We start from the raw sequence: 15,791 nt of genomic DNA on the forward strand, positions 1-15,791 counted from the left end.
GTAGAAAATGCCAAGAGCCAACATTAAAGGTAATTACATTGTTAAAGGTCATCTGTCAATTTTCTAGTCAAAAATGGCAGCTGGATGACCTGCTTATGCTCATTGGTCCTGCCTTCTTTAGAAGTAGGAACATCTTCAGTCCTGCCTTCTTTAGATAGGAACATCTTCAAAGAGACTTTTGAGCTGGTATGGGAATTCCATGAATGCAACACACTAAAGAAAGATAAATGCTAGCCTGGAACTTTAAGAATGGTACTTCAACTGCCACATAAAAGGCTTTGGTTTGTATACATATGAAAAATACAAATTGTTTTAAAAATTTGGTATATTTTAAACATAAGCCAGCATCCTGGTAACAGTGGCCATTTGCACTGCCAAATGATTAGCTCTGAATAATGTCTGAGTACTAAAGAAATTCCTCTTTGCTTCTATTTTGATAATTGGATGGTTTTTCATTGCATAAACAGCAGTGATTTATGAAGATCAGCAGCCTCATGAGAGTTATGAATATTAACTCATTATCAGGTAAAACTAATTATTGCAGTAATAAGTGGTGCGAACACCAACCTGAGGGAGTGATAGAAAACAATCAGGCGAAGATCCTCTGGGACTATGGTGTCAGAACAGATAGGGTGATACTTGCCAGCACTGCAGACCAGACTTGATACTGATTGACAAAATCAAGAAGAAAGTATCACTCATGGGCCACCAGAGTAGAGGAGAAATAAAGAGAAAAGTTGATAAGTATCAAGACCTGAAAATAGAAATAAGAAGGATATGAGATATGCCAGTGTAAATTGTACCCATAATCACAGGAACACTAGGCTCAATCCCAAGATCCCTGAAAATGAACCTGGAAAAACTAGATGCTGAAGTAGCCCCAGGAAACATGCAGAAGAGCGCGCTATTAGAAACAGCACACATAGTGAAAAAAGTGTGGACTCCTAAGGAGACAAGATGCAACCTGGAACTCCACACTATAAATACCACCCAGTTTTTTTAGTAGGATAACAGAGATAGAAAAAAATAATAATAATAAATAGCTGCTTCAACTGTCTTCAGTTTATACAATCTGCTCTATTTTTCTTGTATTCTCATTAACAGGTAGATGATACATAAATTTCAAAATAACTTGGCCAGATATACTGCTTTGTTTGTTTATTTATGAATTCTTACGTTTTGATGAGCTTAAATGCAATCATCTACAAGGGTGCTTATACATACATACATATATATATATATATATATATATATATATATATATATATATATATATATATATATATATATATATATATATATATATATATATATATATATATATATATATATATATATATATATATATATATATATATATATATATATATATATATATATATATATATATATATATATATATATATATATATATATATATATATATATATATATATATATATATATATATATATATATATATATATATATATATATATATATATATATATATATATATATATATATATATATATATATATATATATATATATATATATATATATATATTTAGTGGAGAGCTGGTTTAAGGTTAGCAGATGACTAGTTGGGTTGAACTGACATTTGTTGGTTGTGATGCCAGATGTTTTTACTGTTCCTTTCAAGGGACATCATGGAAGAAAGAAAATTTTTAACTTATTATTTATCATTTTTATCTGTTAGAACATAGTTGAGTACTGGTAGTGAGTTTGGTATATAATTACTGTATAGAGATTTTACATTTATTCAGGAACTTGATGGTCCACAAAAATTAAAATTATGGGAAAAAATCAATCCTGAGCAAGATGGTTGGCTGTATGTCCAAATGGATATCCCAGGAGACACCATGAAGAACAAGTTTATCATTACTGTAGAGGCAGTTCAGGTGGATGGACAGGATGGTGATGCTACTTTGGATGATCTCAAGGTAAGCTCATTTGTTTTTGTTTCCCTGTGATTGATCAAGAACTGTTCAGTACTTTATGGTCTGTGAAGTATGTTAGGTGTAGCTTGCAGCTTTGAAAGGTAGATGATGCATCCTAAGAGAAAATTTTACAAAAATGGTTCAGTTAAAAAATGGTGGAGAAAGGAATATGAAAGGCTTTTTGTAATGGCACTTGTGTGCCTGGGATGATAGTACAAAGTATTAGATAATTCTTCCAAACTAGATGCCAATTTTAAGTTACTGTATTTGATTTCAGTGTATTTGACTTGTACAGTAATAAACAGACTAAAACAAGTCAGTTTAAAATCAGTGTACAGTATAGTCTCTAAATTATTTTTCAGGTCGTATATACCCAGTGTCCAAGAGGAGGTGATAATTACTGCACATTCAATACTGGACTCTGTGGATATTCTCAGGAAGAAGCTGAGGATGACATGGATTGGGCATGGCATGATGCCAGTGGTAGTGATGACCCTTATCTTCCTGTTGAAACTGTAGAGCATTTCTATTATATATACCTCAACACTAGAGCACCAGCAGTGAGTATTTCGTACAATGTAATTTAATATTCTTGATGTGAACATCATTGAGTAATCATGCAATAGTGTGCCAATATGTATTTAATGTACTGAATATATTACAGTCAGACCTCTTAAATCCAGCACTCTGTGGTCAGGTAACTCCCATAATCTGAGACGCTTGTGAATCAGCCGCCATTAGTTCATGAGTGGCTATGAGGGCGGTGCCACATGTCATTTGAGGTTTGGGGTAATTTTGGATTTCGGAACTGCAACTTGTTCTGTAAATACATAAGCACAGTTTATTTCCAACGAAAACATTTTGTGAAACTCAAAAATATACCGCATACAAAAGAACCTTAATTTACTTAAAGGATTTTGACGAAGGAAAAATCTATTTCTGGGGAGGGGCCCGTGTCACCCGGTGAAATAGTCCATTCAGCACTTATTTCTAGGTATCCAATCTTGTGTATCATGTGATCATTAAAATTTCATCCAAAAACATGAGCTCATCATATACATCATGTACTGTATAGTACAAGATGTATTTTAAGTAGATTACACAAGGCAGGGTTTCTATGTCTGTCTCAATTATGGTAGATACCATTGATGATGCATATTATGTCTGAGTTAACTTTTAACTAAGAAATAGGCCCACAAGCTAAAGTTCATTGGGTTAATGCAAATCTTCATACATTAAATCAGGTTTACCAACCTTGTGACTTGTCTAAGAATTTATTAATATCTTTTATAATTAACAACCACTTACTAATGCATGCAAGATGCTGGCATAAATAACAACAAGTCCTGACATGGACAGTTGTATTGAGAAACAGCCGTTTGCCGTTGACAGCTACGTAACTAACACAAGTTTATTAAGGCTCGCGTTACATTTGTTGACTCTGTTAAAAAATGTGCTAATTTTCAGTTGTGACTTCCATAAATAAAAATAAAATAAATCTTTATTCATCCTTCATGCATTGGAGAGGAAAGTACTATTATGAAAGCATGCCACTAAATTTAAGGTTGTAACTGTGGCTGAAGAAACAAATATGTGCAGGCCACAAAACATTTTGAAAGGGCAAAAGCAAAATCTGATACTGGTGAAATCACACCTTTACTTCACTTATTTTGTTTATTTATAAATAAAGTAAGTTGCATTTTTAAACCCAGCTTTGATAATTTATGAAAAAAACGAATCTCTGAAATGTGTTTCATTTAGCAACTGATGGCTGTGATGATGTTGGTCAAATGCAGTCAGCTGATGACTTTGAGAATGTAAACATCAGAATGCAAATGGCACCTGTGATCGCTATGTTCATAAATTATAATACAACAGTATAACAATAATGCATGAAATATAATTGCATACAGTACGTAAAACAACAGTTTTATTAAAATGATCATTCTCAATACAACTGTATTAGCAGTATTTGAATTTTGCAAATGGATATCTTTCTGTGTAACAACCTAACCAGGTTCAATAGTCTCTCTCTCTCTCTCTCTCTCTCTCTCTCTCTCTCTCTCTCTCTCTCTCTCTCTCTCTCTCTCTCTCTCTCTCTCTCTCTCTCTCACATGAAGCAAAAGCAGCAAAATTTTAGGTTTTTGCCTAAAACAGAAAACACTGAAAGGTGCCAGGAGATCAGAACTCAGCATTGCGCTTATAAAGTTGTTCAAGCTCCAGCGCAGGGAACATGTAAGCATTTCCTTGGAGTTGGTTATGGAGCAGGCCAGAATTTTCATAAGGAACTAAACCTAACGAACAACAGTGATTAATTATAAGCTTATTTCTACTTTTGATAGCAGCAGTATATATGTGGAATGAACTGGCAAGACTTTGTTTGCGTAAGGGGTATTTTAGGGTTGTTTTCTGTCATCCAGGGTTTTCTGTGGTCAGGCAGTGGCCTAGTCCCAAGGGTGTCGGTTTAAAGAGGTCAAACTGTAGACTGACACACCATTGATTTTAGAGTTGAATTTGATGATTTTTTAATGTAATTTTTGCATATAATTAATATGTCTTCATGTCATTTATAACTACCACTAATGTATGTGACTACAATATTTTGGCATTATAAATAGAGAAACTAAATACTAAATTATTGTTTTGCTTTTTACTAATTCATGTAGTTTTATTTTTAATTTGTGTGATTTCAGAACATTACGGTATAAGTAGAGAAAGTCAATTGAAACAAGTTGTGCATTTTGATTTTTAGTATTAGTGATATTCATCATACTGATGCATAAGTGCATTAGGGCTAAAATAAATGCCCCATCATTGTAGCTGTGAAAACTGTTTCTCATTTTTTTACAGTATACAAAGGGAATTATATATACATCTCTATATGATGTCAAAGGTCCCCAGTGTCTTCAATTGCAAGTTCATGCTCACTCAGAACGTGGTACTCCAAACATCATTCGGATTTATTACGTAGGGAATGGTACAATCCATGATGGTGTATTACTCCTAGATAGTGAGCGAGATATGGGATCTGATTGGGCAACTCTTCAGGTGATGAATTTTCCATATGACTTTTTATCTGTCACAAAGTTTTTTTAGTTTATGCTGGCCTATTTCTAAGGAACCAACTACGTGATACATACGTGTGATTACAGTATTTCAAAGTAATTTTTGCACTATACTGACTTATAATATCAGTTATCCAGTGAAGATATTTGTATAGAAACAGTATTTATTAATTTCATTCATTGGTGCTTTAGTTACATGGATGCGAAAGCTGAATTGTCATTAATATATATACAGTAGTATAGTGCACTGTTTTGTCTCAACTGCCAGCCGGCTAATTAATGTCTTTTTAAGTAGTACTGTAATGAGAATATGACAAGGGACAAAGTTCAGAAAATTATTATTTAACATTAATCATCACCATCAGAGTAAAAATGAAAGATTTAGATACCTAAATAGGATAAAAGGCTCTTGAATTTTCCTAATCTATAGGAGGTTTACAAGTATAATTGAAATATTGCAATGCTCTCATAATCAATAATACTGTACCCCTAATTTTGGTGCCTATGGAAAGTGGACTTGCATATAAATGCTTCAGTTAAAAAAATTTAGTTGATGTTCAAGTATGTGTACTTCGTGGATCATTATTGTTAAAAGCCTCCTAGACTACAATACCTTTGCTGAAGTCTGCCATTTGTTATTAAAGAATATTACCCGTATCATCTCCCTTGATATCCCCCATGGCTGGGACTGACAGTGGATGGTATCTTCTTGATTTTGCAGGTACCAATAGAGCCCCATTCTAGTCCCTACCGCCTAGCGATTGAAGGCATCTTAGGTGATAACACTGAGACTGTCTATTCGACCTTAGCAGTTGATGATGTTCGCCTCACCCCAGGGTCATGTATTTCACCAGGAGCTTGTACTTTTGATATTTCAAAATGTTCATGGTATTCTAATGAAGATATGGGTACTGTTCAGTGGCAGTTGACTGGACGAGATGATGTATCTCTTACAACAAGGCCGTATGCTGATTCAACATTAAAAGATAATAATGTAAGTTGTCTTTTTCCAAACTCAGTAATAATGTTCATTTTTATGTTGGATCCATGGATATTTAATATAGAAAAGTGAAAGGGGAATACTGTAAGCATATTTTTATATTAAGCAGCATATTGTGAAAATAATCTGATAATGATTGTGGCTCTTATTACTTCAGTTATGCTTTTGATTTCTCTCTCTCTCTCTCTCTCTCTCTCTCTCTCTCTCTCTCTCTCTCTCTCTCTCTCTCTCTCTCTCTCTCTCTCTCTAACTCTGTTAAAGAATTTTTATGTGTTTTATTGTACATATACCTGTATCAGAAAATAGTAAATGTCAGGTAACTGACATTATGATTATGAACAATTTAGATACTGCTTCTAATATAAATTATGACTTATCTTTTTGTCCTCTTAAGTATTGAATTGAAATTATTCCATTTTACAGATAGAATATTATGATTATTTTCATACTTGTTATATTTTTTACTAGGAAAATAGGTCTGAATGAGGAATCATCTTGTATTAAGTTGATAATGTTCAGAAAAGTTGCTTGTGGGTAACTAAATGTCAGTGGCTGGAATTTTGTGGTTTAGAGTTGATGGATCCTTAAATTATGGTACAGTAGTCACAAAGTTCTAAATTATTGTATTTTCTTAAATGCTATCAGGGTGGTTTTATGTTAATTGAAGCTGATGACACACTGCAAGGTGATCGAGCGTGGCTTATGAGTGAACACTTTGAAGGCATTCTCAATACGGAACGATGTCTTACTTTCTGGTACCACATGTAAGTTTGTCACATATTTTTAGATTTCTGTAGGTCTGGAATGAGGTATTTTGATTCACAGAATTCCAGGCACAGTATTACATTTACTTTGAAATTATAATTAGTGTACAGTGCAGTGATACTGCATTCAAAAGTTTAGTCAAGCATTGCAGCTTATTTTTTTACTTTTGTGGTAAAACAATTATACTCAGCATTATTCAGGTGATGCAGAGATTGGAAGGATTTATTTGTGTTCCACAACAAATTATTATTGTTTAATTATTGATTACATTCATTATTTTGTACAGTATGCATCACTGAGCTCCAAGCCAGTAAACAGCCTGATGGTAAACATATTTCTAAGCACTGTACAGTATGTTGTAAAAGTGGATTTCTGGTAAAACCTTGTTACATGAAATTCATAATTAGTGCTATGAGTAAAATGCATGTGTAATACAGTATAGTACTTAGTATGCTCTCCCATGTTTTCATTTTAAAAATAACCTACTACTTCTTAGAATGTTTTAGTACATGGTTACCATATACCGAAACTCTTTTTAGTCAAGTTCTGGGCACCCCAATTAACTGAGAGGGAAAGTTCCCAATATATTGCATCATTTGAACCACAAAGCTTAATTGAAAAGTCCTGGTGTCTGCAGGATCCATTTGTAAAAGAATAATCATAAGTAGTAGCTGTAATTTTGGGTGGTTTGGGAAAGTTCAGTACACGTGTAATAAGATTATTTTAACTAGAAAGGCTATCATCATGTAATTTTCTACATACTGTAAAAAGTAAGTATACCTTAGTTTTACCAGACCACTGAGCTGATTAACAGCTCTCCTAGGGCTGGCCTGAAGGATTAGACTTATTTTATATGGCTAAGAACCAATTGGTTACTTAGCAACGGGACCTACAGCTTATTGTGGAATCCAAACCACATTATAGCTAGAAATGAATTTGTATCACCAGATATAAATTCCTCTAACTCTTCATCAGCCGGCCAGGGGAATTGAACTCCGTCTACATACTGTAGATGCCTCAGATAATTTTTGTAACAAACAGCATTTTAGATATTGACTCTATTTTGAAATTAGGTATGGTATGGATGGTGCAGCTTTGTCTGTCCTAATGATGGATGTTGATATGGAACCAGTCACAGTCATCTGGAAAATTCTAGATATGTTCACTTGGAATGCTGGTTGGCAATTTGCTTCTGCCCCATTTTCATCATTGTCCACTCACCAGGTATTTAAATTTGGTTCAATTTTGTGTAGCATTTTATGTTGACTGCCCTCATTAGTGATAAATAATTTACTGCTTGCAATATTTTTTATTGTTAGCTGGTGTCAGAAAGAGAATTATTACCAATATTTATATACCAAATTAATGCTAATACAGGACTATATAGAAAATTTCTCATTGAAAGGAGCTTATTGTCTTTTACCTTTCAGTTGATTTTTGAATCGATCTTGGGTGATGGATTCATGGGAGATGTAGCTATTGATGACATTGTAGTAGCAGCTGGTGGTTGTGCTATACATCCTCTTCTTGCTAGTGAAGGAACCAATTACACAATGCCAGTATTACCAACAGTTGCTCCCTCAACTTCATATCCATCCCGCTATGACTGTGAATTTGACCAAGACTTGTGCGTTTGGACGAGCTCATCTGGAGGGGTCAGTTTGTTTGCTATTCTTTATGGTTGTATTTATGATTATTCATTTGTATTTTATAGTTTTAATACTGTGAAGTAGATCCTCTTCCTTTAAATCATTGTTTTTCATTTCAGGTACTTGAGAGTGATATGACCTGGCTTGTTCATCCTGCAGATGATGGTAAGATAATCTATACTAGAGGAAATCATATTCTTTTCTGTAATCGTGAAATTTCCCTTGTATGTTGAGCCCAGGACCATGTTCTATATTATATTCAGCAGTATACTCTTTTTCTTGTTGGATCACATGAATTTCCAGTTTCTCTTAGTTTGTTTCGTGTAATTTTTTGCGATTTAGAAAATATGTTTCGTGTAATTTTTTGCAATTTAGAAAATACAGCATGTCAATTTCTTAACCACATAGATTTTATTTTAATATAATGTGGTCATGAATGTGTGTGTAACCTTTTGTGTTTGATCAGGATAGATTTTTTTGTGATATTTCTTGGTTTTTAGCTGAAGTTTTCTAACTGGAATAGTCTTTGTAGGCAACATTAGGCATTGTTCAGGAATATAAAGGTTTTTCTGTCAGGCCACTCAGGATGCCAGATGCTGCTTTACATATTATGCAATAAAATAGCATAGTAATATACAAAACTTACAAACAGTCTGTAAGGATTCTTTGAAGTAAATTTGACTAAGTTTAAGCAATGCAGAGTCGACTTACAGTAAATTCTGTTATCTGAAAGCCCAAACTTTTTTCATTTGTGTGCTTCTTCAGTGATCATTCCTTGATCTATTTTATCGGCTTTAGTTGTGCCTTTTGCTGCCATTGGGATATACCACTGCAAAGTTGATTCTGTTTTTATGGTCTGTTAGTGCACACATCCCAGAATTACTCATGATAGTACAGTACATAAGATGTTTTCAGTGTTGATGCAAGGGAAATCTCGTATCCCTCTCAATAAAAAAGCACAACTTTTGCTATCTAATTCCTTTTTGTGTGGTTAGAATTTCAGTTTTGCCCTTTTGTGTCTGAGTAAATTGGCATTTTGAGTTACCATCAATTTCCAGTCTCTGAAGGAATGATTATCATTTTGTGATGTGTCACATGCAAAATAAAAACTGATAGGTGTCCTGTGTTCTGCTGTTGGATTTAACTATTACTATAGTAAGTTCCTCCAAACTGGGGTACAGTACTGTACTGTATTTTTGGTGAACGTAACCCTCAAAATTACATATGACATTCAATTTAACCAGTAGACAATGAAAATTAGTCTCTTGGGTAATATTATGGTTTATCATATGAAGTTTGTTTGCATGAGTTATACCTTATTCAAATTTTGTTCACAGGCTATGCTTACCTTGATCTGACAGCCGAAGGCCTTCATGATGGTTCTAGAGGTATTTTGAATTCTACTGAGGTGTCTGCTACGGATGGTGCCTGTCTTGAATTTTATTATGATATAAAAGAGACTCATGAACTTAATGTTTTTATTGAGGTAAGTTAGAGATTTAATGCAAAAAGAATATTTGAAAAATAGAAGTAAATGATATTCATGAAAAATAGGGTGATGAGTGCTTTATCAGTAAAGATATGGATTCACTGCAATAAACATTAGTCATCTTGTAATATCTAAAAGGGAATTTCTAGCTGCTGGCTTGTCTGCTGCTCTTATATTGCAAGGTTTTTAAATCATTAAATATTTTTCACCCTGACTTTTATGAATATCTGAGTGATGTAATTATGTTGCTATTGCAGAACTTGTGCAGTGCAACTCTAAGATACCAATAAAGATTGTGTGGAGATTTTTAAAAAATGAACAAAAATATTGATCTGATGTGAAGAACTAGTGCAAAATGTTCATAGTACTCCAGTATGGTAGAGCTTTGCATAATTCAGGGCAATATTATTTTTATTATTTATGTTTGTAAGTAGGCATCTAGTTCATGAAGTGATTATGTTCCTTCATAGTTATCACTTTTGAAGTTTAGAATGACATGGAGTAAGAATATTTTTTTTTAGTTATCGGAAGTTATCAGTATTCTTCAAGTTCTTTTATTATTTTTGTCACAGTAAGATTGAAATCACTTCAAAACTATTTAGTTTGAATATTTGTACCATTCAGAATTTTACACTGTTTACAACAGAGTTTATTCTTTCCTACAAAATAGTATGGGCAGCAGTTAGATGACATATGGCATCGTACTGGACCATCTGGACCTGGATGGGAGGTTGGCAGAATCACAGTGTACTCAGATGATCTGTTTTATATTCTGATAATGGGAACAAGATCTGATACAGATAAAGGTTATATTGCCTTGAACAGTATAACCCTCAGTGATAAACCTTGCACTGACACAGGTAAAAATTACTGCAGTGTTTTTTGCCCAAAGAATACACAGCATGGCCCCTATCCCTCCATTTTTACCCTATATGCTGTTCTCACGTGCTTATCAAAATTATTTGTCTTCATGAAATACGTGCCTTTATTTAAAACCTCCTCTTAAACTGCTCTTTATTTTAACTTATTATTCAACCATACAATCATCAGATATTCCTTCTGCCATTCCTTTTCATGATTTCATCCATCAAATTGTATCTCATCTATCTACTCTCTGCTGACACATAATGTTATGAACACCTCTTTCCTTCCTCCATTCCCATTTACTTTTTAATAAATTCTTGCCAAGTGTTAATGGTAAGGATGGATAGTCTTTAAATTTCACTTTATTCATAGATTAATTTTTTTATTCATTTATCCTTCATACATCTTGTTCTTTCTCTTCATTCATTATTTATTATGTAAAACCTAATTCTGTACTTCGATCCATTTTATCTTGATAGACAGGACATGCACATTTGAAAATGATGCATGTGGATGGCTAAATGAAGGTTCACCAAAACCAGATGATCCACAGTGGGGCTTGGAAAGGGCTGACTTTACCCAAGGAGATCACACAACAGAGTCCACAGAAGGCCACATTTACTTAGCACGAAATGCATGGAAGAGCTCCACTAACAATACAGCACTGGCAAAATCAAATATCTATCTAGCCATTGGAACTACTTGTGTCAGGTAAAGTATACATTTGATAATGAGTGTTTGAATGTATTTCAGTACTATATATATTTCTTTCAACTGTTGTATAAATAGTTATGATGAATGATGTACTGTACTTGTAAAGCATTAGCAGAATATCCAGCAATTGCCCAGGCTAAAAAAAAGTAGTTATAAATAGCTGAGTTTTGTTCTTGATGAAGTTATATTTGGTCTCATAAAATGCAGTTGGGTTTCTTGTGGAGCTTTTGTTTCTTGTAAACAAGAAATTGTTGTTATGTATGACTACAGCAAAGATGCTCTCAGTGTAGATAGTACATTAGTAACTTTGTTGCATAAATGACATGTAGCTAATTCGTGTATAGTAAATAAGAACCCAGGATTGAATGAATGAAACCTGTTGTACGTCTTAAATTATTTTGTAATATAATATTTTAAATTTTTTTATTTTATTAAGATTAATTTTGAAATAAATGAGAAAAAAAAATATATATATATACATATACTATATTTATATATATATATATATATATATATATATATATATATATATATATATATATATATATATATATATATATATATATATATATATATATATATATATATATATATATATATATATATATATATATATATATATATATATATATATATATATATATATATATATATATATATATATACACAGTAGAACCTTGGTTCTTGACGCTAATTTGTTCCTTTTGATTTTGTCGAATTCTGAGTTAATTTCTTGAGAAATAACTGAAAATGGATTAATCCATTCCTGACCACCAGTCATTACCCCAACCTTGCCTTTTATACAAAACTTTACACAAATCACAATTAAATAGGTTCAGAGTTGAATAACTTATTATCAGAAACACTTTTACATTTTTAAATGCATACTGTATCAAAAAGTTGGCCTATTTATGTATGTTATAGGCTAGCTAAGTAGCCTTATAGGCACTACCAGAATGTACAACAGGTAACATGAAAACATTGTTATATGATAACATTTCATATTGAAATAATAATACAGTATTTATAAACCGAAAACTATCATATACGTCGGAACTCGGTAGCTTGTGGCACATATAAACAAACCAGAATGCCGCTCTGGTGGTGTATCGTGTCCATTAATTACATAAACATTCTGAATGTTTATGTAATTAGTACCGCGAAAATGTCTCTGGTTTGTTTATATGTGAAAATCGTCAAAAATCATATGATAACAGAAAACGGTTTATAAATACTGTATTATTAATGATAATCTGGGTTTTTCATTGAAAACAGCATGTGTAAACTTTAAATGCTTTTAAATAAGCATGGGAAGAAGCCACCAACAACGCCAACAATAAAAACTTTTTCAAGCATTATGATTATCGGGTCGGATTGCCGGTTTGTTGTTTGAACTCCGTCGCAAAATTTACTCAACATTTCGTGTTGAAATCCGATTATTTCGAGTTCTAGTACAGTCGTAACCGGGTTCTACTGTATATATATATATGTATATTTGTGCCAGTAATCCATTATAATTTCATTAAAGTGCAAGTCTCATAATTTGCTTTTGTGCCTACTTCTTAGAATGAATAAATTAATTCTGTAGTAGCTGAGTAATCTTTGATACAGTATAGGTACAGTATTTCCATTTTTTTAAATTTACAATTTACGTATGTTATGAGCAATTAAGCCAAACAACAACATGACCATTGTATAATTTTCTTTAATTATTTGTAGGTTTAAAACTATATAAAGTGTTTCTCTGCAAAATAATAATACTTTATTTTCATTTCACTAAATAATACAGGCAATCCCCGGTTTACGATGGGGTTCTGTTCTTATGCTGCGTCGTAAGCCAAAAATTGTCGTAAACCGAAAAATCGTCAAAAATCCTAAGAAAACCTGACATTTAATGCTCTGGGTGTATTGAAAACGATGTTAACTGCATTTTTATTGAGTTTTTCTTAAGAAATACTTCCAAATTTTGATTATTCTGCCATTTTGGAGCCATATTTCTTCCGTCGGATTGGCGTATGATGCATCGTAACCCTGGAACATGCGTCGTAAACCGGGAAATAATTTCTGATGAATATATCTGAAAAGCGTCATAACCTCGGAACGTCATAAACCGGACCCATCGTAAACTGGGGCTGCATGTAATAATAATAATAATAATAATAATAATAATAATAATAATAATGTATACTCACAAAAGCTATATGTTATATTACTAAATGACAGTCACCATTATTTTGACTGATATTCAGAAATGCAGTACAGTATTGTAATGGAATGTAAATATTCTGTACTTTTCAGTTTTTACTACAAGGCAGGCTATAACCCCAATGCCTTTTTGAAACTGTACTACTATGAAATGTTTACACCAGCTGCAGAGGTGAGTCCTTGTTATTACATTTTTTTAGAAAATACTGCAATGTATATTTTAGTATAAAGCATACTAAAAATACTGATTTGGTACAGCCTTGATAATTAGAACTAATTTAATACACATTTTATGGAATTTGTTACTTTTGAGCATCACTTATTAAGAGAAACTGGGCTTAACCTTGGAGTTCAACCAAGTTTTAAGGAGGATTGAATTATCACCGCTACAAAACAGAATTTTAATACTAAGACATTTGAAAATCTTTAAGGTAAATAAATATATTGATGCATTTCTCAAAGAACTACAACGCACCTTTCCATATAATGTTCATGACTACTTGTGGGTACGAAATATAGAAAATAAATATACATTCATAGTTTCTTCACTTTAATATAATTGTGTTAGATGTCAGCCTTTTGAGGTTTGAATATTAAGAGACCATATCTGCCTGTATTTGTTCATGCTTAAATATCCTTTTTTAGTTTTGCAGTGCTCAGCATTCTCACCACCTTTTGGTGATAATTATATTTACTTTGCTCTTTTAATGTTTGGGAGTTACTGTATAGCTTTCTTAGTATGTTTTGATCTGTATTCCAGTCCATATTTATATGTTCTCCTTTTTCGTTAGTTGCAGTATTTTAGCTTGATTTACACGGCAAATATAGATATGACCTGGAATACAGATTAGAGCAACATACAGTGTAAATTTGTGTTCAAAACTTCAAACTATTATCCCTAAACATTATAAAACCTCTATCTTGATATTTCTGGCCTTTACTTTTTAATATAAGAGCTTCTTTTTAATGTGCAGAACTGGATAGAGGTCTGGTCAGAGAGAATAAATGAAGCAGATGAATGGCTAGAAGGTCGGTTTACAGTGAAAAACTCTTTCTTCAAGCTAAGGCTTGAGACCATCTTCAGTGTTCCAGGAAACAGTTCTGGAGTAGCCATTGATGACATTGTTATGAGGGATGGAATGTGTGGAGCCTTAGGTAATGTTATGTGTGTATTTATTTATCACTTGGAGCATTTGTAAGATGTGCATGGATTTGGAAGTTATTACTTACATGATACTGACAGTTTGAACTTTAAGTGAAACCTTTTTGGTGTTGTCATATAAGTAGAGATAAAGAAAAAAGTATTTTTGTTGTTAAAGAACAATTAAAATTTACAGCTGAATGCAATTTTGATGATGGCCATACTTGTGGGTGGACAAACCAGAAAGGCATTGATGCTACCTGGGCTTTGATGGCAGGAAAAGATCATACCTATCATGGGAAACATGGTTAGTATCGTCAAGCTTTCCTCTTATGTAAAAGTGTACATTAACCATACTGTATTATTTTTCAGGTTTTCTTGTTTAGATATAGATACCCTTCTAAAATATATGCAGTATAGAGTTTTTTGTTAAATTAACATTAAAAATCTAATTATTCATATGTTAAATTTTAACTTATGTGTGAAAGATTTAAAAATTAAGGAATCAGTATGGAGTAGGAGGATTTTATATAAAAACCCATTAGATTTTTCAGTTTTGTCTTTGTGCAAATAGTGAATTTTACAGCAATGAAATCATTTGTGTTCTCTGAGAGGCATTGTGCTTATTATATTGAATAAGAGAAGCAAAGATTTCATATGATAATGTCATTTACAGTTCATGTAGACAGTAGGATCCATATAAGTTAACAACAATACAGTAGGAGTTTCAGGAACAGTGGTTGTGATGCACATATACTAATTTGCCTAATTTTATACTTATTTGGTGTCACATCCACATCAGAAATTACTGATCACAGTTGTAAATTCACTGTAAAGATATGAGATATAATGGGCCTGTCAGTTTAGATACAAAGTAGGAAATAAAAGGCAGAGACTTCTCCATGTCCTCAAAAGAACCATCCACCAAAATGAGGTAGCCAATAACAAAACAACAAA

General features: G+C 32.6%; 1 protein-coding gene across 1 annotated transcript in view; it reads left to right on the plus strand.

Moving 5' to 3' along the window:
* The window catches only part of LOC136846940 (MAM and LDL-receptor class A domain-containing protein 2-like), a 212,146-nt gene that overhangs the window by 88,239 nt on the left and 108,116 nt on the right, over positions 1 to 15,791 (plus strand). Inside the window, 14 exon segments of the mRNA XM_067118195.1 lie at positions 1,769 to 1,945; positions 2,305 to 2,502; positions 4,793 to 4,990; positions 5,729 to 6,001; positions 6,653 to 6,771; positions 7,846 to 7,996; positions 8,203 to 8,427; positions 8,541 to 8,586; positions 9,759 to 9,907; positions 10,581 to 10,770; positions 11,254 to 11,485; positions 13,787 to 13,865; positions 14,668 to 14,848; positions 15,031 to 15,141. Coding sequence (XP_066974296.1) covers positions 1,769 to 1,945; positions 2,305 to 2,502; positions 4,793 to 4,990; positions 5,729 to 6,001; positions 6,653 to 6,771; positions 7,846 to 7,996; positions 8,203 to 8,427; positions 8,541 to 8,586; positions 9,759 to 9,907; positions 10,581 to 10,770; positions 11,254 to 11,485; positions 13,787 to 13,865; positions 14,668 to 14,848; positions 15,031 to 15,141 — 2,329 coding nt within the window.

This window comes from Macrobrachium rosenbergii, chromosome 16, assembly GCF_040412425.1.
Source record: "Macrobrachium rosenbergii isolate ZJJX-2024 chromosome 16, ASM4041242v1, whole genome shotgun sequence".
In the NCBI taxonomy this organism is placed as follows: Eukaryota; Metazoa; Arthropoda; class Malacostraca; order Decapoda; family Palaemonidae; genus Macrobrachium; species Macrobrachium rosenbergii.